General features: G+C 49.9%; 1 protein-coding gene across 2 annotated transcripts in view; it reads left to right on the top strand.

The window, feature by feature from the left end:
• Positions 1-25,753, top strand: part of SCUBE1 (signal peptide, CUB domain and EGF like domain containing 1) — a 151,712-nt gene that overhangs the window by 14,419 nt on the left and 111,540 nt on the right. For both annotated transcript variants that reach the window (XM_054543755.2, XM_024239891.3), the window contains exon 3: positions 8,467-8,595. In XM_054543755.2, coding sequence (XP_054399730.1) covers positions 8,467-8,595 — 129 coding nt within the window. The remainder of the gene's footprint in view (positions 1-8,466; positions 8,596-25,753) is intronic.

Below are 25,753 nucleotides of genomic sequence, written 5' to 3'. Positions count from 1 at the left end.
GGGCCGGCCCCAGGTTTTCAGACAACTTCCTGTTTGTTGATTGTGCTCCTGAGCTCGGAGGTGGCTGGGCCTTTGGAGCAGCCCCACAGAGCCTGCAGTTTTTGGGTCTCGGGCCTCTCCTTGGCCTTTCCCTAAGGGGATGGGGGAATGACTGCCTGTAATAGGCAGGAGGGTGGAATAGGGGCCTTGACTGAGGGCTGGCAGAACTAGACTCAAGCCCAGCAGGTTCCCTGCGGTCTCTCCTGGCTTCCGTCTCACACACGCCAACCGCTCCGTTTTCACTTGACCAGGCTGCCTCAGCGTCCGTTAGTCCCGATGCCAGAGCCCAGGAGCAGCCCCCAGCAAGGGCTTCAGGGCATTTTTGAGGGAGAAAGGAAATAATTAACTGGTCTTCGTCATCTCGGTTTGGTGGGAAATCTGCCCTGCTTCTTGGGAGCAACACACCCCACTGTGACCCCAAGCTGGGCAGGTGGCATTTGAGGTCAGTTCAGAGCCAACCTCCTTGTGGTTTCCCTTCATCCAGGCAGAGATCCCTGGAGATGCAACCAGCCCAGAGGAGAAGAACACCGACAGCATTAGCTTGTTTGACTTTTATTTTTAAACAGCTTTATCGCGATATAATTCACATACCATACAATTCACTCGTTAAAAGTATACAATTCAATGCCTTTAGTATATTCACATTGCCAGTCCATTACCACAATCAATGTTAGTACCTGTTTTCTTTATTTTATTTTATTTTATTTGAGACAGAGTCTTGCTCTGTCGCCCGGGCTGGAGTGCGGTGGCATGATCTCGGCTCACTGCAACCTCCGCCTCCCGGGTTCAAGTGATTCTTCTGCCTCAGCCTCCCGAATAGCTGGGATTACAGGCATGCACCACCGTGCCTGGCTAATTTTTTGTATTTTTAGTAGAGACAGGGTTTCACAATGTTGGCCAGGCTGGTCTCGAACTCCTGACCTCAGGTGATCCACCCACCTCAGCCTCCCAAAGTGCTGGGATTACAAGTGTGAGCTACCCTGCCCAGTCCAATGTTAGAATCTTTTCATTACTCCGAAAAGAAACCCCATGCTCCTTGACCATCCTCTACCACCCCCCAAGTCTTCAGCCCCTCCAGTGTTAGGAAACCTCTCATCTGCTTTTTGTCTCAGCAGATTTGGTTTTTCTGGAGACTTGATGTAAATAGAATCATCGACTATGTGATCTTGTGACAGAGACATCACTAACTCTGAAGTCAAGCTGCCTGGCTCCCTTCCCGGCTCCCCTTGCATTTGCTGTGTGATCTGAGGCAGGGCAGGCAATGTCTCTGAGCCTTGGTTTGCTGCTGTGAGATAGACATGGTGGTACCCAGCTCTCAGGGCAGTGCTGTGTGTGGGGCCTGCAGACTGCCTGACGTGTCATGAGAGTCTGTCAGCAAAGCCACTGTCGTGATTGTTCATTCATGCAATGCCCAGAGGATTCCTTTGAACATGCTCGGGCTCTGCTCGGTTCTGAGGCTCAAGCTGCACAGGACACAGTTCTCATTCTCATGGATTTGCAGCATCAAAGGACGCAGACAGAAGCAAGCAAGAATAATGCCAGTGCCTGCTTGGGCTGGGGGAGGGGCTAGATCTGCTCGAAGATGAGCAAAAGCTTCAGGGAGGAGGTGATGCTGGGGCTTAGGATGCAGAGGTGAGTAGATGTTTGTGGAGGGGAAGGAGCTCCAGGCAGAGGGAACAGCATGAGTCAAAGTGTGGAGGTCTGAAGCCACATAAGGGACTGGGAGAGGTCACTGAGCAGCTCCAACCCCACGGTTATCTTGAATCACAGAGTGGGAAGGGGGAGGGAAGCTTCCCACCCTCTGGCTGAGCCATGGTCGTTGTGTGCAGTTAGGAATGAAAAAGTATATAGATTTGTGTTAGTTTTACGTGCCCTTTGACCTTTCCCGTAATTAACTGCTGGGCCCACTTCTGGCATTGTCTCTGCAGAAGGGAAACCTGATCGATGGATGCCAGGGGCCCTCAGAGAGCGGGTCTCATTACTCAGTCATTACAAACCCAGAGCTTAACCCCGAGCCACCGGAGACAGGGGCTTAATCCTTCCTGCTAGGCAGCCCAAGAAACTACCTTCCCTGGAGCATAATTAGCCAACAAACCGGATTAAGATTTATTCATCAATAAGGACTCAACTTCCTAAGCCATACATCTCTCCCCGAATGGTTGCCTGATCTAAGGAGGGCATGGTTTTTCTTAAAGCCCCCAGACAAAGGAGAGGACGTGCTAGCGCCCAGCCAGGAAAGGGGTCTTTGTTAGAGCGTTTGGTCTCCACTGTTCTTGAGGAATGTCTAGAAAAATGCCAATTTCAGGGGGAAATGAGAAGACATTTTCAGTAATGATCTCTGAGAGTAGAGAGTGGGATGCTTTAAAAATCCTTAATTTTGAGAAGGTTTCTAGTCAGTCCTGATTTTGAGGAAAATACCCTAAAATAGTATGAAAATAAAATGAAAAGGCTCTCTGATTCATTGCAATAGAATCTCTTAGAATCTAGACACCACAGAATAAATGTATATTTTATGAAGCAGCAAGAATCAATTCTGAATTAAATGATTAAAAAAAAAAACAAAGAACACCTCACCCTATGTGGGTTCCAAACCTGCGTTGCTGGCACGGAAGCAAAGCTATGGGGTTGTGTGTGCGCGCGCTGCCTTTCAATACACAAAAAGCGGAGCTGGGTGACCTTTCAAAAATTCCATAATGAGCAGTTCTCTGTGCTGCTTTTCTCTGCTCTATTAGATGCTGGGAACTGTCTTCTGTTGGGAATTGAGTTTTCATTAAAAAAAAAAAAAAAAGAAATCCAAGCAGGGGAAGGAATAGGGATGCTTGGAGTGAATTGCTGCACTTCTCATCTCCTGTGCTCAGGGCTCTGAAAGCTGGTCAGATCTTTTGTCCTGCTACTTTCTCCATTCATGTGAACCATCCCTGTCACCACCCCTCCTCAACCTCAAGGGTAGGTACAGATCTTGGAAATAAAAGTAATAATACCCATGACATCTCTTCCCCACTTTTCTCCTTAATGAATTTTTGGAGCATGAAACACTTTTTTTTTTTTTTTTTTGAGACAGAGTTTTGCTCTTGTTGCCCAGGCTGGAGTGCAACGGCGCGATCTCGGCTCACCGCAAGCTCCGCCTCCCCGGTTCAAGTGATTTTCCTGCCTCAGCCTCCCAAGTAGCTGGGATTACAGGCATGCACCACCACGCCTGGCTAGGAGCATGAAGCACTTTTTTAAAATATTCATCTCACAAACCCCAAGGATGTGGCTCTAAATGCGGGAATAGAGCCTTCACTTGAATGCAACCGCTGGCTGGGGGCCTGAAGACAAGGTCCTCAGCGATGCTGAGCCTCAGCCTCTTCTGTGTGACAGCAGCTCTTACCCTGGCCTCACACGCAGCTGCCTCACTCCAATCTCTGCCTTCATCATCCCACGGCTGCCTTCTCTCTGTGTGTCTGTGTGTCTTCACATGGTATTCTTCTCCCTGTACGTCTGTGTCCAATTTCCCTCTTCTTAGGACAGCAGCATTGTATTAAGGCCCACCCTAATCTAGTATGACCTCATCTGAACTTGATTACATCTGCAAAGACCCTGCTTCCAAGTCAGATCACATTCTCTGGTCCTGGGGGTTGGACCTCAACATATCTTTTTGCGGGGACACAATTTAATCCACAACAGCCCTTAAAGAATAAACATCCATAGAGCTGTGCTCTGTCCCCTCCATTGCTTTACCATCTCCCCACTCCACCTGCCTGTTCCTCGTTCTCTGGTTGTCAGTCCTGAAAAAGTGGTCTGAGCCTGATGAGTGTCTTGGAGGTCTGTGGTGCCTCTTCCAGGGGCGGCGACTCCTGGATATGTTTTTATAATAATAAATCCACTTGCTTTGGCAGATTTTTTTAGCTGGTTTGTTTGTGTGTTTATCTCTTATGTATTAAAGGAGGAGGCTTACATGATTTTAGAACAAAATTTCAAGGCGCAAACATGGAAAATCAGAGAAGGTTTGGTTCAGGAGCCGATGTCCTCCATCCAGGACACTGGGAGGTAAAGCTGGCTGCCACAACAGGCCTGGGGATTGGAGAGGAACTGGTTGTTCTGAGAGATGCTCAGTCTGGGAGAACTAATTGGGGGTGGATTAAGGAAAGAAATGCAAGCAGCAAATATCCCTGCACTCTCCAGCCCACTGGCAATTATTGTGGGCTACCTTATGGGGAGTCAAAGGCAGGAAATGGCTAGAGTGGTTTTATTGACTATTCAACGATATCTTTATAATGCCTTATGGGTATGGTGATCAGATAGTTTATCATTTTAATAATGAAAAGGTTAATAACTGCTGTTAATAATTATGCCCCGACAACAGGCATAAACTGGAGCTGTGCCAGGAAAATTAAAGTGTATGATATTCTCTAACCAGGGGAAGACATCCCCTAACTAGGAGGTCTGAGGTTTCTCAGACCTTACCACCATTAAAATAGCCAGTTGGATTACATTTTATAGATGCAGCAACTCTATAATTGATTGTGTTTCTTCCTTTGTCTTGGCATTTAGGAAGCTCACAGTCCACCTTCTGTCATTGTGCTACAGTTATCAAATGTGTTTTTGTATATTTTCACCAGCTTTATCTTATTCTTCAACCCTCATTTATTTTTCTTCATACTAACATCTTATTCTATTTGAAAAAATTGTTGTATGTATTTTGTAAGCTGTTTGGAGGGATATTTGAGGGAATCAGTGAGTTAATAGAAGTTTGGATGGATGGATGGGTAGGTAGGTGTTTGAATGTGCGTGTGTGTGCATGAGCGTGAGTGTACATGTGTTTGGATAGAAGGGTGGGTATTTGAATCAATGAATATACAGATGAGAGGATTCCTCATCTGGATGGATGGATGGATGGATGAATGGATGGATGGATGGATGTTTGGATGGGTCAGTGCTTAGATGAATGGAAGGATAGGCATCTGGTTGAATATTTAGACAGATGGATGCATGCATGCATGTTTGGATGTATGGGTGAACATTTGGCTGGATAAATGGATGGGTGAATAGGTGATTGGAGAAATGGAAGGGTGGTCAGCACACTGGATATTTAGATGGATAAATTTTAGCACAAATAGATAAATGGAAGAATGGTTGGGTAGATATTTGAATGGATAGGTTGAGGGTGAGTAAATGGATGGATAGTGGAAGGGTAGATGGGTGTTTGGATGAAAGGATGCATGGCTGGCTGATTGGTTATTTGGGTAGACAGGCATGCACACATGTGTGTATGTGTGTATGTGTATAGACAGTTGCAGAACAAGTAGAAGGATAGATGGGTAGATGGGTATTTGGATGATCGGATAGTACTTTCTCAGTACACAGTATAAATGTGCCAAGGGTGAAATATTGTATCATGTATAAAGCATTTTGTCAATGACTGGCATGTCACAGGCATTCTAACTTATTAGAAAGGACGTGGGCTTCATAGACCGAAAGACCTTTGTTCTGATCCTTGCCCTACCACTTACTATGTGACCCTGAGCAATTATCTAACTTCTCTGCACTTTAGTTTGTTCAACCATAAAATGGAGTTAAAACACCTACTCCAGAATGTTGCTGTGAGAATTAAAAGGGCTGGTGTATATTTCAGGAGCAAATACCTCCTTCTGAGGTACAAGATGAGAGAAAGTTCTGTTACCCAAGCATGGAATAAAAGTCCTCTTCCTCAGTCTGATTGATCCAACCTAAGTTACCTACCAACCCTGGGACCAACAGCAATTGCTAGTGGCACATGCTGTTTGGATAAGACTGATAAGTCTCCGCCCCTAGAGTTAAGACCAGGCCAGCTTCCCCCTGAATCACCTGCTTGAAAGAGGAAAGGAGGGAGGGAACAGTTTGGGGGGTGCTGAGTCAAATCGGATGTGAGGTGATACTCATACTGACAGGTAGTGAAAATAAGTGGCCAGCGGACAGACTGTAACGATATTAAGGGTGTAGAAAAACCACGCTTTGGTAGATGATTTGATGTTAAGGAAGCAGTGGAAGGAAAACAATATTCACCGGGATGAGGAACCCCAGGTAACTGCAGGTTGATGAGTTAAAGTTGGGCTTTGTTGCCTTTGGAGTACCTTTGGAATACCCAGGGAAAGAGGTGGTTGCATTAGCCTATCTGGGGCTCTGGAGAAAGGTCAGGGCTGCAAACAGAGACTGGGAAGTAATCAGTATCTCTTAGTTTTTTAAAATTTATGCCAGGCGAGGTGGCTCACACCTGTAATCCCAGCACTTTAGGAGTCCGAGGTGGGCAGATCACGAGATCAGGAGATGGAGACCATCCTGGCTAACATGGTGAAACCCCGTCTCTATTAAAAATACAAAAAATTAGCCAGGCGTGGTGGCACTCGCCTGTAGTCCAGCTACTCAGGAGGCTGAGGCAGGCAAATCGCTTGAACCCAGGAGGTGGAGGTTGCAGTGAGCTGAGATCGCGCCATTGCACTCCAGCCTGGGCGACAGGGGGAGACACCGACAAATAAATAAATAAATAAATAATAAAATAAAATCTATGTGCCTTTTCAATAAACATAAAATATCACATTCTCCCTTAAGTTTATTTGCAATTTATAAGTGTATTAAATATCAGAATTAAAAACAGCCCAGAGACAGGCACAGTGGCGTATGCCTATAATTCCAGCTACTAGGGAGGCTGAGGCAGGAGGATCCCTTGAGCCCAGGAGTTTGAGTCCAGCCTCGGCAACATAGTGAGGCCCTGTCTCTAAAAACAAACAAAACGAAACAATTCAAATGAGCTGCAGAATTGAGAATTGATGCAGGTGCCCCTGTAGGCAGATTAGGAGAGGACTCCTATCTCTTGATGCTTTGGTGACCCAGCCCACGCTACTTTGTTCTTCCCTCACTGTGGCTGGGTGGACACCAAGAGTGGCTGCACAGCCCAGACCCCTTACTCTGGCATGTTCACTTCTGCTGTTTTCACCAAAGTTATCCCCTTTGCTCTGCAGCATCTCTGGCAGGCATCAGGGCAGTGCTTAGTCACCTCCAGAGTCAGGGAGCTCACTACCTCCTGCAACAGCTTCTACCTTGCAGACTGGCACGCCTACCCGTGAATGTTCATTGGCCCCATGGCTTCCCCTCACTGTGAGTAGCTCTGCTCTCCGGACCAGCATGGAGAAAGCAAGGAGTTCCGTGTCTCCCTGTGGCAGCTCCTCCAGCAACTGAGGGAAACTAGGCCTGCCTTATACAGGCTCTCTTTTTCTACAGGATGGCCCCAGCCCCACTTTCATAGCTGGAACCCAGCCTCAAAAATCCCTCTTCTAGGCCATAGGGGAGGGACCACGGCTTCCTCCTCCGTCGCTTCCTGAGATGCACTTCCGGTTCCACTTAGTGCTGCACTTCCGGTTCCGGTTCCGGTTCCAGTTTCCCTGTGGGGGACACTTCTGGCCCTCCTCTCTCCCCAGCGTGTCTCGGAGCCTCTGGAGGTCAGGGTGAATGTCAGTTGAGATGAGTGAGGCCAGAGGGGTCTCAGGGGGATGCTGAAGACCCTGCAGAAGAGCCGGCACTACCAGGCTGACAAATTCTCGCTGTGCCTGGTGCCCTCCCAAGGAGGCCAGGTGTGACCGGGGTTAGGCCCCTTGGGCTCTGAAACCCACGAGTTTGAATCCCACGGATTCGAATCCCATTTGTGCCATTTCCTAGGTGTGTGACCTTCCATAAGGTTTTAGCCTCACTGTGCCTTGGTTTCTTCAGTGCTCTTGCAAAATTGGAATAGTGAGAATGGTGCCTGTATCACTGAGTTAGTGTGGGATTGAAGAGGTAATGACATGGCCTTACAAGCAGGACTTGGGTGTGGAAGCAGCTCAGACAAGGTTAACTAGGCGTGTTCCTATCATTCTCCAGGGTATCTCAAATCTCTCTGGAACTCCAGAATTGATAGCCCTTTGACCCCTGATGGGAAATGTTGAAAAAGCCTTAAAACAGCAAAAAGGGTGACCTTTACCAAGGCTACTGGCCATTGTTTATGAGACAGGAGCCTTTGTTATAGCAAGGAAGCTGGAGCAGTTGAAATGCAGGCATCAGACACTGATGTGGAAAGAAACTGGAGGAGTTAGTGGACTTTTCTTTCATTCCAGAGATTACGCTTCTTGGTGATGTGCAGTTAATTTTACTCAATACCCCCTGCTTCAAGAGAGCTAGTTTTCAGAAATTGTACACCAGCCCAGTGGAGGCAGAACTAGGTGTGAATCTTGCCTGTTCACTGTGGTAGGAACTGGAAGGCACCCCACACATGATTAGCATTTTTATAATCCTTGAGTCCCCAGCTCCCAGGGAGGACTGAAGTGAATACTTGTTGAATCATCCCCTAATCACTCAGATCCCAGTGGCTTCCATGGTGTTGGGAGAGGAGACCACCAGCCTCTTCTTCTGACACCTCTCGTGCCCTTCCTTTTGCAGACATTGACGAGTGTGAGAATGACTACTACAACGGGGGCTGTGTCCACGAATGCATCAACATCCCGGGGAACTACAGGTGCACCTGCTTTGATGGCTTCATGCTGGCACACGATGGACACAACTGCCTGGGTGAGTGATACAGCCGCAGCCTACCCTCTGGGCACACCCTGCCTGTTGCTTTGCTCCAGCTTACAGAGTTGGGAGCCATGGGAAGGTTCTCCTTCCTTTGGCTTCCTGTATTAGTTTGCCAGGGTTGTCATAACAAAATACCACAGACTGGGTGGTTTAGACAACAGAAGTTTATTGCCTCACAGTTCTGGAGTCTGGCAGTCCAAGATGGAGGTGTGGGCAGGGTTGGTTTTTCGGAGGCCCCGCTCCTCTGTCAGGCTTGCAGGTGGCTACCTTCTTTCTCCTCATGTCCTCACACAGTCTTCCCACTGGGCATGCACGTGTCTAGTGTCTCTCTGTGTCCTAATATCCTCTTCTTCTTTTTTTTTTTTTTTTTTGAGATGGAGTCTTGCTTTGTCACCCAAGCATGCAGTGGTGCAATCTCAGTTCACTGCAACCTCCACCTCCCGGGTTCAAGCGATTCTCCTGCCTCAGCCTCCCAAGTAGCTGGGATTACAGGCACGCCACCACACCTGGCTAATTTTTGTACTTTTAGTAGAGACAGGGTTTCGCCATGGTGGCCAGGCTGGTCTCGAACTACTGACCTTGTGATCTGCCTGCTTCGTCTTCCCAAAGTGCTGGGATAACAGGCGTGAGCCCCTCGCCCGGCCAGCCACTGCACCTGGCCCTAATCTTCTCTTCTTATGAGGACACAGTCATATTGGAGTAGGGCTCACTCCACAAACTCCATTTTTAAGTTAATTATCTCTCTAAAGGCCCTGTCTCCAAATGCAGCCACACTTTGAGGTACTAGGGGTTGAACTCCTTCAACAAAGGAATTTTGAAGTGACACAATTTGGCCCATGATTTTATATACCTCCATCTTCCCATCGTCCAAAAACATTTTTAAGCCAATTGTATAAATTTATAAGAGGCCGGGTGTGGTGGCTCACGCTTGTAATCCCAGCAATCTGGGAGTCCAAGGCGGGTGGATCACCTGAGGTCCGAAGTTCAAGACCAGCCTGACCAACATGGCGAAACCCTGTCTCTATTAAAAATACAAAAATTAGCTGGGTGCATGCCTGTAATCCCAGCTATTTGGGAGGCTGAAGTAGGAGGGTCGCTCGAACCCAGGAGGCGGAAGTTGCAGTGAGCCAAGATCACACCATTGCACTCCAGCCCGGGTGACAAGAGTGAAACTCCATCTCAAAAACAAAAAAGATAATTACGAGAGTAGTCCACATTTGCTGAATCAAATTGGAAAAATGTAGAAGAGTAGGGAGAAGAAATTGGCAGGTGTCTTAGTTGTGCTGGTGTGTTTCCTGTCAGTCTTCCATCTGCATCCGAGTGTGTTTTTACCATAGTGGTGATCAGATAGTCAGCATGCATTTGCTCTTTGCTTTTCCCTTTAATATCATGCATACCTCAGGCATTTTGGTTTTCTTTTGAGACAGAGTCTTACTCTGTCACCCAGGCTGGAGTGCAGTATGGCTCAGTGCAGCCTTAACCTCTGGAACTCGGGTGATCCTCCCACCTCAGCCTCCAGAATAGCTGGGACCACAGGCTCATTCCACTGCTACTGGCTAACTTTTGGGTTTTTTTGTAGAGACAGGGTCTCACTATATTGCCCAGGCCTCTGGAACTCCTGGGCTCAGGTGATCTGCCCACCTCAACCACCCAAAGTGCTGGGATTACAGGCATGACCCACCGCCTTACCTCAGGCATTACTTCAGGTGTTTTTATGTGTTGCCCCATAGTCTGATAAATTACTAATAACCTGTATCAGTTTCCTGGGGCTGCCATGACAAAGTAGCAAACTAGGGCTTAAACAACAGAAATGGATTCTCTTGGTTAGGAGTCCAAACTCAAGGTGTAGGCAGGGTAGTTCCTTCTGAGAGCTGCAAGGGATCATCTGTTCCAGGCCTTTCTCATAGCTTCTTGTAACGTCAGGGATTCCTTGGCTTGTAGATGGCATCTTCCCTCTGTCTTCACATTGTCTCAGCTCTATGTGTGTCTGGCTCTGTGTCCAAATTTTCCTTTTTTATAAGGACAGCAGTCATGTTGCATCAGGGCCCACCCTAACAATTTCATCTTAACCTGGACATCTGCCGAGACCTTATTTCCAACAAAAGTCACAAGTACTGGGAGTTGCGAATCCAACATCTTTTGAAGGGACATAATTCAACCTGTAACAGAGGGAGTTCAAAGTCTATCACAGAAGAACAATATCTTGTCATGGGAAACACGTGGCTCTCAAAGCAGACGTGTCTGTCCCCGAGGCCCTCTTCTGCCACTGGCTGCTGGGTGACCAGGGCACAGCAGCTGGAGCCCAGGGGATATGGGCATGGATTTGGCAGGAGCATGGCCGTAGATACATTATTGATTATCTGGGTCTCAGGCCCTTGTTGGTAGAGGGAGACTATGAGAAGCAGCTTCCTCACAGGGTTGTCATGAGCAGTGACTGAGATAATGTCCAGATGGCCGAGAAAAAGGCTCAGCACAGGGGACTCTCAGCAGCTGAGAGCTGTCACTATCTACATGGTGTCTGAGCCTCTGTCTTCTCCAGTCTCCAACAGGGATAACTGCATAATCCACTTCCCAAGATCGCGTGTGAGGATGAGGTGACAGTGTTAAGTGACTAGTCCCTATTAGGTGCTAAATAGTCAACACAGGCATTACTACTCCAGCTGACTCGGCTGCCTTTCTGTGGTTAGACATTTAGATTGTTTGCTTTTTTGTTTTTTACCGTAAGAATCCAGAGGTGGTTCTGGGCATAAAACACTTTTTTCCCTTTTTTTCCCAATTGTTTCCTTAGGAAAGCTTCACAAAAGTGGAACCACTGGATCAAACAATCATTTGGTTTTTTATGGCTTTCTAAAAGGGCTCAGCAAACCTTCTGTTGTGCCAGCTAGTTTGTGGGTGTGTGGTAGAGGACACTGGGTGTCCTGAGTGCTCTGGAACTTTCCCTCTTAATGGGGTGTTAGCCTTAGACCTGCCTGCCTGTTTTTGTCCAACCCATGTTGGATGTCAGATAAGTTTGTTGTGGAAAACATCTGTGAGCATGTAATTACACCCTGAATAAATGCCCAAGTGAAGGTCTGAGCAGCAGGTTATTGAAGCCCAGAAGGGCCTGTGAAGAGCTACCCGTGGATGCAGTGAGTGTGGGGGTAGAAGCGGGGCTAACTCCCTGGGGGTCTTCAAAGAGGAGGTAGCATTGAGTGGAACCTCCAAGATTGGGGATAAGTTTGCTAGGCCAAGGGCAGAGCCTACATAGAGCTGCAGGCAGCCCCTGAGGCTCAGCTCCTCGTGCGTGCAGGGAGCAGCAGGCATGGGGCTGTGGAGGTGAGCAGGGCATTGACTAGATTGTGAAGAACTGGGACCACACAACGTTGATCGTGCCAGATGCCAAGTGAAGTATCTTCCAAGAGTTATCTCATTTAATCCTCCCAAAACATAAGTGCTTGGCTTTCTTAGTTGTTTGCTCCATTTTCAAATGATAGAGAGAGTATGTTTCGGGCTCTGATTAGTCAGTGAAGACAGAGCCGACAGTCCCTGTGGGACAGCCGTTAAAAGCAGGCAGTATCACCCAGCGGCCAAGAGGAGAGACCTTGAGAACTGCCAGTTTGGGGCTTAAATTCTAGCCCTTCTCTATCAGCTGTGTGACCTTCGGCCAGTGACTTTACCTCTCCATGCCTCAGTTTCCTCACTTGAAAAATGGAAGGCATAGCCCCTATCTGGTAGGGCTCTTGTGAGGATTAAATGAGATCATGGATGTGGAGCATGTAGCAGAATGTCTGGCACCAAATACTCAACATGTAACCAGTATTCATCTGGTCATTGGCTTCCAGATGAGATGTGTTGATGTGGAGTGGTTTGATGCCTCCAAGACCTCGTGGGGACCAGTCCCCACCATGTGCACTCCCACGGCTGTGCCTGACACGTGGGACTCTCCTTCCAGCCACTGTACTCTTACCTGTGCAGAACCACTTGTTTGTAAATACCCTGTTCTTGGCTACAGCAAGTACTCCCAGTGCCCCCAGAGCCTGACTCCAGCAGCCTGCAGACTAGCAGTGAGTCTGTGTGGGCCTTTGTCTCAACAACATTGTTTTCACAATGCATTATGTTTACACTGATTAATTTAAAAGAACTGGGTAAGGATCCCCCCCCCCCACCCCACCACCTCTGAGCACAGATTGTGACCTCACGCGGCTCTAACTTGCACACACAGCAGCCAAGAAAAGGCTCCCTCTGTTGCTCCTCTGCCTTCAGCTGAGGGCAGACCCTTCCCAACAGAGTTCTTTCTGTTCAGGCTTTCTCTTTCTCAAGACAAAACTCCAGCTCTAGAGAAGCCAGACCTTGGTTCCAACAGGCACCAACCCATCCTGACCACATGACCTCAAGCTAGTTAACTGACTTCTTGGAGTCTCAGCTCCCTCATCCATGAAACGCTGTAAGAACTAGAGTACCTCGTACTCTAGGATCATGGGGCTTAATCAGTGTTGGCAGAAATAAATTGTGCTGTAAGAGTCAGCTGGGCTTGGAGTTTGAAGATTTAGGCTCAAATTCAGGTGTCACCGCTCTTGAGTTTTATAGCTCGGGACCTGTTCCTCTAGCCCACCAAGCTTCAGTTCCCCTAACTATGAAACGGGCCAGTAATACTTGTCTCAGAGGGTCAGTGTCATGATTAAATCTGAAAGGACATTGCGCAGAGCTTGTGTACAGATGTGAATTCTATGCAGGTGCTGGATATTGTCATCATTTTCCAGCAGAGGCTTCAAGCTGGGAACCCACAGTCCCATCTGGCCCATAGACATGTTTCGTTTGTGCCCATGGTGGTATCATTTGTTCTTATTAAATTATTCGTCAACACTTAAAAATTAGGGGTTATCACATAAAAAAATCAATATTTCTAGCATCATTCCATCTCAGCCACAGTTACCCAGCCCCTGACGTTTGCGGGACTTGGGACAGGAGTCCAGATGGAGGCCCCTATCCCACATGGCTAAAATATTAAAGTAATTAAGAAGCTCCCAAACAAGAATGACTCTGCCTCTTCTACCTTGACGAATATTCCTAACTAATGACCTAGAGGCTAGACTGGAATTTAGAAGACTGCTTGGATTTTGCACTAGAAACTGGTAGCATGGGCGATGCCTGCTCCCTCCCTGCCTTTCCCACCCTTGGCTCCACCCCACACCATGATGAGCCTCAGCACATCCTAACGCAAATGTGCAAGCTTTGGCCATTTACCCTGAAAGCAGCCACCATTTGCCTAAGTCTTACTCAGGCCTAAGTGTCGTCTGATAGGCTTAGGACCATTTTGGGGGAGTTTTAGGGTCCTAAATACCCAGCATGTAACGTGGAGTGGTAGGCATGTGTTCCAGGTGCTCATGACTCCCCTGTGGACCCCTTACTCCATGGTGGCGGGGGTGGGGGGGGTGCTGCTGCAGCCACAGAAGAGGCAGAACAGGGACCCCCAAAGTGTGGGGGCCCAGGGCAACAGCACTGTCGCTCACATCTCACTGTGGTGCTGGCAGCAGCTAGAGTGAAATACACTGCAGCTCCCTGCTTCAGAGGGGGTGTGTACTCTCTTGTTTGCCACAGTCTCCACCACTCCCTATTACTTGCATCCAGCTTTGGCCACTTAACTACCTGCTTGAAATTGTGCTGCCTGGAAATGTTTGGAATTCTTTGTGCTGCCTGACAAAGCTTCCTGCACGAGGTTTTGTCCCCAGTGGGCATTTGGTGGCTGTGAGTGGCCCACTGAGTTGTTGGAAGGTTCTCTGTCTTCGCTGCCTGCCTCTGGGCAGTCACTGAACCTCACCCCACAGCCCATCGCCCATCAGGAATAGTTAGGCCCGTTCGCACCTCCTCTGTTTTGTCTCAAGAAGTCTGGGTCGAGAGTCTTGTCCAGTTGTGACATTCCTCTCTGAACCACCACTGAATTCCTTAGGGATGGGGGCTGGGATAAAACCCTGATCACCTTAGAAACAAACAGGCCAGTTTGAAAAGTGTTCTGAGCTGATTGGGAGAAATGAGGCTGATGGCTTACAAGTTATTTTCTTGCCTAAGTTTTCACAGTTGAACCTTTTCTTTTCTTTCGAGTAAGCGAGGTTATTTTCCTGTGGAGATGGCCTGCCTGTGACTGTGTCCTGGAGGGTGGCCAAGTCTGTCCTCTGGGGAGCAAAGCCCTCACTCTATTTGACATCTTTATTGAGGAATTTCTCAAATATAACAGAAAATGACACCAGAGGGAATTGAAACCATGATGAGATCTTGCTCAACCCCAAATGGCTGCTTTTAGCTGTGTAATTACTTGAAATAGCAGTAGTTCTGTTTGAAAAATATTATTCCAAACTCCATGCAATTGGACAGCAGAGCAATATTTAGACTAATAGAATAAGATTGTTTTCATCTTAAATTAAAACCAGCAGTGGATAATTTCTTCCCGTCTCCACAAAGCAAGGCTCCTCTTTCTCTAAAGCCATTAGTTCACTTAGCCAGATGTTTTCTTCGACCCTGATCTTTACCTTGACTTACTGAAAAATACGTCTCTCAAGTTGCTCACAGTTTGAATTTTGGACCTGCCTCTCGGCACTTTTTTTCCCTGATGAAGAGAAGTCATCTGTATCCAGGTTCAGAAGCATCGATTTATTAGCCAGCTCTCTCCATTTCGTTAACATTAATTGAGCACCAACCCTATGCCCAGCCTTGTGCTGGGTAGACCGTCCTACTTGAGTGAGATTCGGGAGTTTTGGTTGGGTCTCCTGTGTGCCTGGATTTGCCCGGGATGCTGTGCTCAGTTCTCTTGTTAGTGCTCACAGCATCCAAAGACATTAGTGTCTTCTTTTTACAAACGAGGAAACTGAGGCCCAGTGAGGGAAAGTGACCTACCCAAGCTCACACAGACAGTAGGTGGTAGAGCTAGGACTAGAGCCCAGGTCTGGGATTTTGCCAATTTAAGCCTGTAAGCCTACCCTGCTGCTCACCCCCTGCCCCATAGTGCCCAAACTGCACCAGCTCCGGGAGGCTGGCCGGGGCCTGCTTGTCATAGGGTATTAGATATGCACGCCTGTATCTATCTGTGAGTTTGGGAGTCACTGAGAGCATCCAGACATCCCAGCACGTGCCAGGCCAGGCACAGGCAGGGAGTGTGCTGAAGGGCGAGTGCGCACCCCTTGCTCTAGAGAGCTCACACCAAGGGCACCTCCACCCCATAGCTCGTTCAGCCTCCTTGGGCCAAGGGCAGAGCTTGTGGCCTTGTTTAGGCACCTCACATCATCCTTGAGCCACCCTTGGGACCTTGTCTTACCCCATCCGACTGTACGGAGCCCTCTGCTCCAGCACCCTCCTCTCATGGTCCCCATTGCTTCCACAGTAGCTTGAGGCCCCTCCGGCCAGGGCCCCACCAGCCTCCCCCCAACCCCATTTCTCACCCTTGCTCAGCTGTGCCCACTGGGCCAGCCTTCCCTACACCCACAGAGCCCCACACAGATCTGTTGACAGGCTGCTCCTCCCCAGCAGGGATCTGGTGAGGTCCTGCTCATCCTTCAAGCCCCAACCAAACCTCCCCTTGCTCAGAGGTCTGCTGTGACCCACACCACACAGTTACATCTCCACTGCAGCTCTGTGTCACGGTCCTCTCTTCTTCCCGTGAAAGCAGAATTTGTCTTGTTTACCTTTCTGTCTTTCTTCTTAGAACCTAGTGCGGTGTCAGATATATCGTAGGCATTTAGTAAATATTTGTAGAATAAATGAATGAATGGATTTGTCAAAATGCCTTGTAATCTAAAAACCCTCTCATCCAGCAAACCTCTGATTTTGCATCAGAAAGGGGTAGCATGGGCGATGCCTGCTCCCTCCCTGCCTTTCCCACCCTTGGCTCCATCCCACACCATGACGAGCCTCAGCACACCCTAACGCAAATGTGCAAGCTTTGGCCATTTACCCTGAAAGCAGCCACCTTTTGCCTAAGTCTTACTCGGACCTAAGTGTCATCTGATAGGCTTAGGACCATTTGAGGGGAGTTTTAGGGTCCTAAATACCCAGGATATAATGTAGAGTGGTAGGCATAGGGCAGAGGTAAAGATTAATTAGATGAGGTATCTCTTGCAGGGCTCTTAGGTCCATGAGGAAGCCAGAAATATTCACAACTCTAATGGAGGGTAGAAAGTGCTATATTAGGGCCAGGCACAGTAACTCACGCCTGTAATCCCAGCTCTTTGAGAGACCAAGGCGGGTGGATCACTTGAGGTCAGGAGTTCGAGACCAGCCTGACCAACATGGTGAAACACCGTTTCTACTAAAAATACAAAAAAAAAAAGCCGGATTTGGTGGCAGGCGCCTCTAGTCCCAACCACTTGGGAGGCTGAGGCAAGAGAATCACTTGAACCCGGGGGGCAGAGGTTGCAATGAGCCAAGATTACACCACTGCACTCCAGCCTGGACGACAGAGTGAGACTCTTTCCAAAAAAAAAAAATGCTACATTAGGAATAATACTAAAGCCTTCCACCTAGTATTCATCCATTTGTTTATTCCAAAAAAATTGTTCTAAGCAGCTGCTATATGCCAGACGTGGTTTTAAGTGCTTACTATGGCGGTGAACAAAGGCTACAACATCTCCCTGCTTATGAACTTACATAGAGGAGAAAGACAGTGAACATGTGAACATGTAACACAGTAACTTCAGCCAGGTCAGAGCCACTGAAAAAAATAATAAAACAAATAATGTGTTACAAAGTGGTGGGGGAGGGTGACAGCACTGGGTAAGGTAGGATTCCAGTTACTATTGCTGCATAAGAAACCACCTCAATATGTATCGAGGCCAGGCTTGGTGGCTCACACCTATAATCCCAACACTTTGGGAGGCCAAGGTAGGAGGCTCACTTGAGCCCAGGAGTTTGACACCAGTCTGGGCAACATAGCAAGACCCCATCTCTACAAAAATTTAAACAATGAGCCAGGCATGGAGGTGTGCGCCAGTGGCCCCAGCTACTAAGGAGGCTGAGGTGGGAGGATTGCATGAGCCCAGGAGGTTGAGGCTGCAGCGAGTTATGTTTGCACTGCTGCACCCCAGCCTGGGCAACAGAGCAAGATCCTGACTCAGTAAAACTAAAAAAAGTTTTAAAATAATATGTATTGAAAAATCACTAGGTACCCCACAAATATGTACAATTCTTACATGTCCATTTTGAAAAGTAAAATTAAATTTTTTAAAAACTCCCTCACATTTAGTGGCATAAACAGGATCGGCTGGTCTCTGCTCCACAGCGTCTGGGGCCTCCGCTGGGAGGCTTGAAAGCTGGGGATGACTTGATAGCCAAGAACTGGAATCATCTGGAAGCGTCTTTGCTCACAGCTGGTGGTGGTGGTTGGCTGTCAGCCAGGACACTATGGGCAGCCTCTTTATGTGGTCTTTCCACATGGGCTGGTAGGAGCTTCCGCACATCATGGCCGCTGGGTCCTAAGACGACAGAATCCCATGCTTGGCAGTTTTCCAGTCTAGCCTGAGAAGTCACCTCCACCAATGAGGGGAGTAACAGAGATCTATCTGCCCGGGGTAAGGGGAGGAAGCCTCAGTGAGAGGGAGGAAGTACCACGTGAAGGTCTAGGGAAGGTCCTCTGTCCAAGCAGAAGGGGGACAAGTGTGGTAGGAAAGGTTAGGAGTTTGGGGATGGGCCAGGATGCCTAGAGGATCAGGAGCGAGGGACGCGGACTGGAGATGAGGCAACCAGGCGGGCCGGGGCTGGGTCACACATGGTCATATCGGCTCGAGAAAGGGGTTTGGATTTTATTCTGTTACCTGGGAAGCCGTGGGCTATTTTCACCAGGGATTGACATGTTCCAATGGACATTTTAATTTAAAAAGCACTTCTGGCTGCTGAGTAGAGAGGCAGAGTGGCTTAAGCAGGGAAATCACTGCAGTGGCCTGGGTCAGAGCGGTTGGTGGCTTCGTTCAGGGTGACAGTGGGAGAAGTGGTCGTTGAACTCACAGTGTATTTTGGAAACAGTCGACGGGAGCTGCCAGTGGATGAGATATGAGAGGTACAGGGAAAAGAGAGTCAAAACTGACGATTACGTTTCCCCGGAGTTTCTAGGGGCTCTGCTGCTGTGGCTGAGATGGGGAAGGCTAGGGGGAGGACAGATTGGGTGTGGGGGTAGACACAGAGGTACAGGACTCAGGCATCTGTTCGTCTGAGTTCTGTTTGAAATGATAAGCAGCCATCGAAACGGAGATGGTGCACAAGCTTAGAAGTCTGTAGTCAAACCCGGGGGAAAACATGAGGGTTTCTACATGGCGTCTAGATGGCTTTGGAAGCCAGATATTTTAATATTCACTCATTTCGTAAAGATTTCACAAGCACCCGCCCTATGCTGTGCCTTGCTGGGAGCTCACAATTAGGAGAGGGATGGCCTTATTTCGGGCCCTCAAGGAGCATCAGAAATCAACCTGCCTGGCTTTGAACCCTGGATCCATCACCTACTATGTGACCTTGAGCAAGTAACTCTGCTTCTCTGGGCCTCTGTATTCTCCTGCATGAGGTGGGGCTGGTAACAGTGCTTATTTGACAGAGATGATGCAGAGGCCAACAAGATGAGCTTTGTAAAACACATACCACAGTACCTAGCACAGGGCAAAGTCTCAACAGATGTGAATGAGCTAATTAACATTTATTCCTAGTGTGCAAAGCCAGAACACAGTTTAGGGAAAATGGATGTATCCTGGAGCTGGTGAAGGTGCAGGGGGCGAGCCTGGGCCTGGGCTGTGTCGGAAGCCCTTTGCCTGGGCCCTGCTCCTCATTCCTGCGAGATGAGCTGCTGCCCATGGTCTGCTCCCCACCCGCCAAATGCTCTCCCAGCCTCTTGTGCTGGTTCTTGTACTTACTGTCTGTTGACTGAGGGGTCGTGTGACATCGCGACTTCCATGCGAGCTCTGTTGTGTTCTTATTTTGTAACTTGGGACACATCATCTCATTTCTCAGAGTCGGAGTTTTGGTCTCTGTGAAATGGGGTCAGTCCCTGTCTGTTAGGATCAGATGAGGAGATGGATGTGCAAGTGGCACTTGAGGCTGCCAAGTGGAGGGGTAGAAAAGGAGGAGTAGGAGGGGCCCTCAGGGGACTCTCGATGGGGCCTGGAGCCCAGCTGCACCTTGGGGAGGAAGTCACCGGCGAGTGCCCAGATGCTCCGTGTAGGCGCCACGCTCCGGCTCCCTCCGCTGGGCTGATGAAAGGGCCTGCGCCATCCCGGCCTTTTAAAGGAGCCCCTCTTGTCCTGGAAGACAGCTGGAGACAACATGTGGCTCCCTGGAACCCCTAACGAAGGCTCGAGTTGCTGCTGTTTATTTGTCTTTATACTTCAACAGCTCAAATACATTTCTTGCTGGAAAAAAAAATGCTGATCATCTTAATGTAAAACTAAACAGCTTTGGACAGTCATATACTTACTCCATAAACACCAATATTTTCTAAAGTAAACTCAAGAGGTTTCTTCCTGTTCTCTTTCGTTATGCCCACCTACTACCCCACCACCTTTTCCCATTCTTGGCCCACTTTCAGGTGCTCTAAACACGCTCAGTTGGAGGGATTTGCTGTCAGAGTACAAGACGGATCCAGGCCCGCCTCTCCTCTCTGCCTTCTACAGCTGTTAATCTGAAAGAAATTATTTGGCCTGAGAGAAAGAGACTCCCTGGACAGTGTTGTACATCTTTATAGACTCGCTTCCTTCTTTTCCCAAATCGCTACAAAAAAGGGGAGACCCTAGAGTGGGGTGTAGGGAGGCAGACTGGTTCAGACCTGTGTGTGTTTTGGGGTGGAATGGCCTTTGACAGCCTCATGCCCATGGCCTGCTTGGGATTGGGTGGGGGGACAATGGGGTGCTTATTACAGGGGACCAGATGGTTCTTCCAGCCCCCATCTGGCCCAGCAATCAGGGCAGAATCAGTGGCCCACAGAGCAGAAGTCAGGCTCCTTAGGCCACTGACTTGCTGGGAGACCTTGGGAAGTGCCCTGCCTCTTTGTGCCTCAGTTTCCCTGTCATATGTGAAATAAAAGGATGGGATTTGATCAGCGGTTTTCAGATGTTGTGGGGTTTATAGCAGCAGAAATCTTTTTTCCCAAGCGGAATCATGCAGGGGTCTCACGCTGTGGCTGAACAGGAGACAAGACTGGCCACAGTTAGAGCTCTGCTCCCCACGGAGCCTGTCTCTACCTCTGCAAAGTTCCTGGAGCCCCTGGACCTCAGTTTGGAACCCCCTGGCTGGGCTGCTGGGTCAGAGCCCTTCTCCCTCCGGCATCCCGTGACCTGGCAGTGCGGTCGTGTGATTTGGCCCCAGGGACAGTGGCAGCTCAGCTCTTTTCCGTGTCCTCCTTGTCCCAGCAGGATGCAGTCCTTGTCTGCGCAGCTCTCCTTGTTTCTCAGAACTGTAACCTCCAGCATGGCGAACACTTTTCCTCTCCCTAACCATCCCGCCCTTTCCTCCTACAGGGCGTCCGTATACTTGCTGTTCTGCCCTGAGTGCCCTTCCCCAGCCTCCTGATGAACGCTTAGTTTGGCTGGCCCCTACTTGTTCCTCAGGGCTCAGGTGAGGCGTCAACCCCTAGAGAAAACCTCTCTGAGCTGCACAGCCTCCCCTAAGCTTCCCTCTGACCTGGCCCTGAGCTCCTGGGACTGGCACTCAGGCATCTCAGGGCAGATCTCCCTTCCTTCCTTGGGAATTCCTCGAGTTCTGGGCTCTGGATTGGCCAAGCTCTTTATCCGAGGCCTGCACAGGCCAGGCCCCCAGCATGCTCGTTTGTGTGGTGGAGGACGGGTGGGTGGCAGGGTAACGGGGTTGAATGTTGGATTCTGACCCTCAGGAGGCAAACGACTTGACGGTGGCGGGTGCACAGACCTGCCGTGGGGGCCATCAGCACACTTGGAGCTGGGTAGATGCGCTGGGAAAGTCTCCCTGTCTCCCTCGGCCAGCGATGGCCTGTGACTCCCCAGTCCACTTCTCTGTGCCTGGCTCCTTCTGGTCTCTGCTCTAGACGCAGGGAAAGCATGGACTTGGGCATCAGACACATTGGCCTTGACTCCCACTCCCTTCCTATCTCTCTGCTCTCGGTTTTCTTTCCTGGAAAGGGGCATGCTGGTGTTCCCAGGACGGGGCTCTGGGGATACAGAGAAGGGTGTATGTGAAGGAAGGTGGCACGTGGTGGGCCTCAGGACCCTTCACCTGCTCGCCCCTTCCCACTCTCCCTGTGCTTGTACGTTCAGGTCAGGGATTGCATCCCTGTATGAGGCCACCTTCCCCTTGGTAGGAGTGTGTGTTCATGATCCCATCCTCCCTCCACTGGACTGAAATCTGTTGTCACTGTGCCTGGTGCCAGCCCCCACCTTTGTAGGTCTCAATTTGGTGGCTTGAGGAAGAAGCCCCGCTCTGTCTCAGAGCAGAGAATACCAAGTCCATAAACAGCAAAGAAAACACTCGCTGCAGACACTTGCCTTCCTCTGTTCCTGTTTGCAATCCCTGTGCCAAGAGCTTGGTCAGAACTCCAAAAAATTAAAAATAAATAAATAAATAAGTGTCTTGTGAAGGCTCCTTAAAAATACCCTGCCAGCAAAACATATGCCCCCAAACCAGACATGGAGCCGTGGCCCTAAAAGGGGGCATTAGCAACAATTGAGGGCGTCTCAACCCAGTCCAGTACTTCGTCTGTCAATAGTCTCACTTACCTTGGAGCACCCTGGGCCCTGGGTGGCGTTTGGGGTCGCCCTGGACATTTGCTGGGCCTGGCTGCATCGGGGCAGATGGTGCAGTGACCCTCCTCCCCCAGCACCGGGACAGGCTCCAGCTGTTTATAGTGGCCATTAGCCAGGCCTGTGCATCAGGCTGCCCCGGCACCCCTCCCTGTCACCCACCTCATCCCAACCACATACAGCTAGAAATAGACTGCTGGCAGAGACGCCCTGCGCCTGGCTGGCACTCTTTATTTGTGGGAAGTGGGCAGCCGTGGCAGCAGCCCAGCTGCTTGGTCTGGGGTCTTTAGTAACCTCCCAGGTGTCACTTTAATGATGGGGAGAGGATCCCACAGGCTTGCCCTCCCCTGGCTCATCTGCTGACCGCCAGGGGGTCAGACACCAGTGGAGTCATTTGGGACCCACCCATGGTGCAGGCCCTGCCAAGTGGGATCCTCCCCAGGGCCTGTGTTGCCATTGTGGGGGTCTGGCTTCCTTGGCCTGGCAGCTGGCCCTGCTGACACTTCAGCCTTTCTGTTTCTCCTTATGCTTCCAGCAAACTAAATATTAAGCCTGTCCCCAGGCACCTCATGCCCTCTGGGCCTCTGCACACGCCATTCCGCTACCTGGAGAACCTCCTCCCGGCCTGTCCCGGACACCCCAGCTCTTCCTCCTGAGCCTCTTCCCCAGCCTCCTGGGCACAGGGACCTGCTCCCTGCATTCTGCTCTCTTGTCCTCCCTGCCAACTCTCAGGCCTGCCAGAATCAGACCAAGCTGCAAATGTCTGTTTACTTATCCATCGGCCACACGTGCAATAATTATACAGAAACACTCAGAGAAATCCAGAGAAAAGACAAAATCATTCCCCCATTTCTCACCCCTCCAATAGAACAAGCATTTTCATGTCCTGATGTCCGTGTCCAGTGTCACCTGGGCGTGGACAGAACTGTGTGTGGTGGCAGTCACCCATTGAGGTTTATGTGCCGCTTCTCCTCCGTATTCCGGCAGGACTCTCTTCACTGTTGATGCGGAATCACGTCGCCAAGATGGAACGGAATGAAAGCCCGGGACAGTGCGGGCAGCGGGGGTGATTATCTGGTTGGGACAGCAAGAATGCCCCAATGCTCTTCTGTCAGGACATGCCCCGGGTGCCCATATCTGCAGGCGAGGGGCCTCTGAGATTAGTTAGACTGACTTTTGCCCTCAGGGAGCTCCTAGGCCATGTGCAGAAAAACTCCCACTATGGTGTCCTTTGTGTAATTAATACTAGGGGTGTGCAAAGGGATGGTGTGGGTGGGTGACTCGCCCTACCTGGAGTGAGTGGAGGGTCCCCTGGTAGGGGTGGAGATGGGGTGAAGGGAGGACATTTTAGGAGGGAGGAGCAGCATGTGCAGAGCCTGGAGGTGGGAAGGGCTCGGCCAGGGAGCAGAGTGGGTTCAGGGCAGGTGATGGTGGTAAAAAGGCAGTCTCTGTCAAATAAGCCACGTATACCATGTGCTGTCTGGGTCTAAGACCTGGAGATTACACACACACACACGCACACACAGACACACACGACCAACCGCACTTCTCACCACCAAATGCACCGTTCTCTGCACTGGTCCTCATGTGGCTTAGAGAGACGCTGTCTGCCTGGGTTCAGCCTGCCTGTTCCTGCTTCTCACAGCACACTCTTCTTGTCCTGCAGGGCTCTGACCCCACTCTGGTTAATAGACACTGGTCTCCCAGTGTCCTCACCACCTCTCTTTCCTAGAATGGCAGCTCTCTGACGGCAGGCCTTGGCCTCGTCTTCCCTGTTTACCCATGCACCAGTGTGGTGCCTTGCACCCCTGCCAAGTGACTGAGTGAACAAATACATGTGACTAATCACAGAAGTTCGCTGGAGATGGATGTGGCCAATAGAAAAGACGGTGGCAGATGAGGCCACCGCAAGTGCAGATGCTGTATGGCAGGAGAGTCAGTTAGTTGTATACAGGTTAACAGGGGTCCGCAGGGACTCATGAGAAACAAAAGCTCACAGTCATTGACCCAGGAATCCCTGTTCTGGGGAGCTCTCTGAAGGCAATAATCCCTTAAATGAAAAGGGCCGTAGCTGCCCAGCTGCGTCCTTCACAGGGGAGTTTATTAACAACTGCATAAGGGTGTGGAAGAGAAGCCCACTGCAGACTGCACAAAGCAGCAAGTCAGAAGTGGGGGCAGGGCCAAGCCACAGCACGGAAGGCGCTTTAGCTCAGCTCCCCGTGGCTGTGCACAGATCGACTCATTACATTTAGGAGCAAATCAGCTCGTGCAAAAAGACGGAAACAAAATAGATGCTCCTGACTGTGGTTGTGTCTAAAGTGTAGGATTGTTGATCAGCTTTTCCACTGTTTCTCAGAATTCCTTATCGGCTCAGAATCTTAAATAATGAAACAGTTTTATTGGTCAAGTGACAGGGAGCCATGCTAGGTTTTTGAGACGAGGAGAACCATAGACAGAATGTGGCCACGAACTCAGAGACAGGTTGGCCGTGCGGAGGCCTGCAAGCGTGCCAGTGCCTCAGCCGAGTGAGTGCCCCCTTTTCCGTGAAGCTTCCTGGCACCCCCACCCAGCCCTCCGCCACTGCCTTCTGTGGCCTGCCGTCTGCCTTTCTCCGGTGTGTCAGCTTTGATGAGACAAAACTATTCCTTGGTCCTGGTTGTTGCCGCCAGGCCCACCCCAGGGCCTGACAGGGAGGGACTGCTGAGTGCAGGAAGGAACAAGCCCACATGTGGCAGGCCCAGCTGGGGAGCTGATGCAGGGCATGGATGGGGCAGGAGGCCAAGCGGCTGGGATCAGGGTATGGCCACACGCCTGGCATGTGCCAAGGACGCTCACGCTCAAGGATACCTCATAGGTGAGGACAGGTGTACACATGGAGGGTGCTAGCAAGGAGGAGGAAGAGAAGGAACAGCCGCACAGCCGCCTGGCAATTTCACATAGCTTTGGAGGGTGGAAGAAAATGCGGACTTCCACGGGGAAGAATTAGCCCCTGAAGGTTAGAATTCCGACAGTACCGAGGCTGGGAAATGGATGCTGGGAGTCAATCCGCTGACTTGGCTGGAGTCTGGCAGGATGAACTGGCCAGAGGACCTGTATCACCTGGGGTGTCGTGGGAGCTCCGGGGCCCCTCCTTGGTTCAGGGGAGTTTTGTTTTGTTTTTCAACAGGAGTGGGACTTGCCCTGCCGCCCCATCCACCGGCCTGGAGGTAATCACATGCAGCTGGGCCTGGGTAGGCGCGGAGGCTCTTCATTAAGCGTCCCGTGGGAGCGTTTCCGCTTTCTTTCCTTACAGCTTCTCGCTTTGGTTCCATGATTTGTTTGTTTGGTTTTCCTCCTTCCCTCTCTCCAGTCCTCCATTCTTATCCCCATCAAAAGAAATTTTTAAAAACTCCAGTGCTTCCTACAGATGTCCAGCCAGGATCACATTCACAGCTGCACTG

Source organism: Pongo abelii, chromosome 23, assembly GCF_028885655.2.
Source record: "Pongo abelii isolate AG06213 chromosome 23, NHGRI_mPonAbe1-v2.0_pri, whole genome shotgun sequence".
Taxonomy (NCBI): domain Eukaryota; kingdom Metazoa; phylum Chordata; class Mammalia; order Primates; family Hominidae; genus Pongo; species Pongo abelii.
Note: the sequence above shows the minus strand (reverse complement) of the source record. Positions and strands in the feature narration are given on the sequence as shown.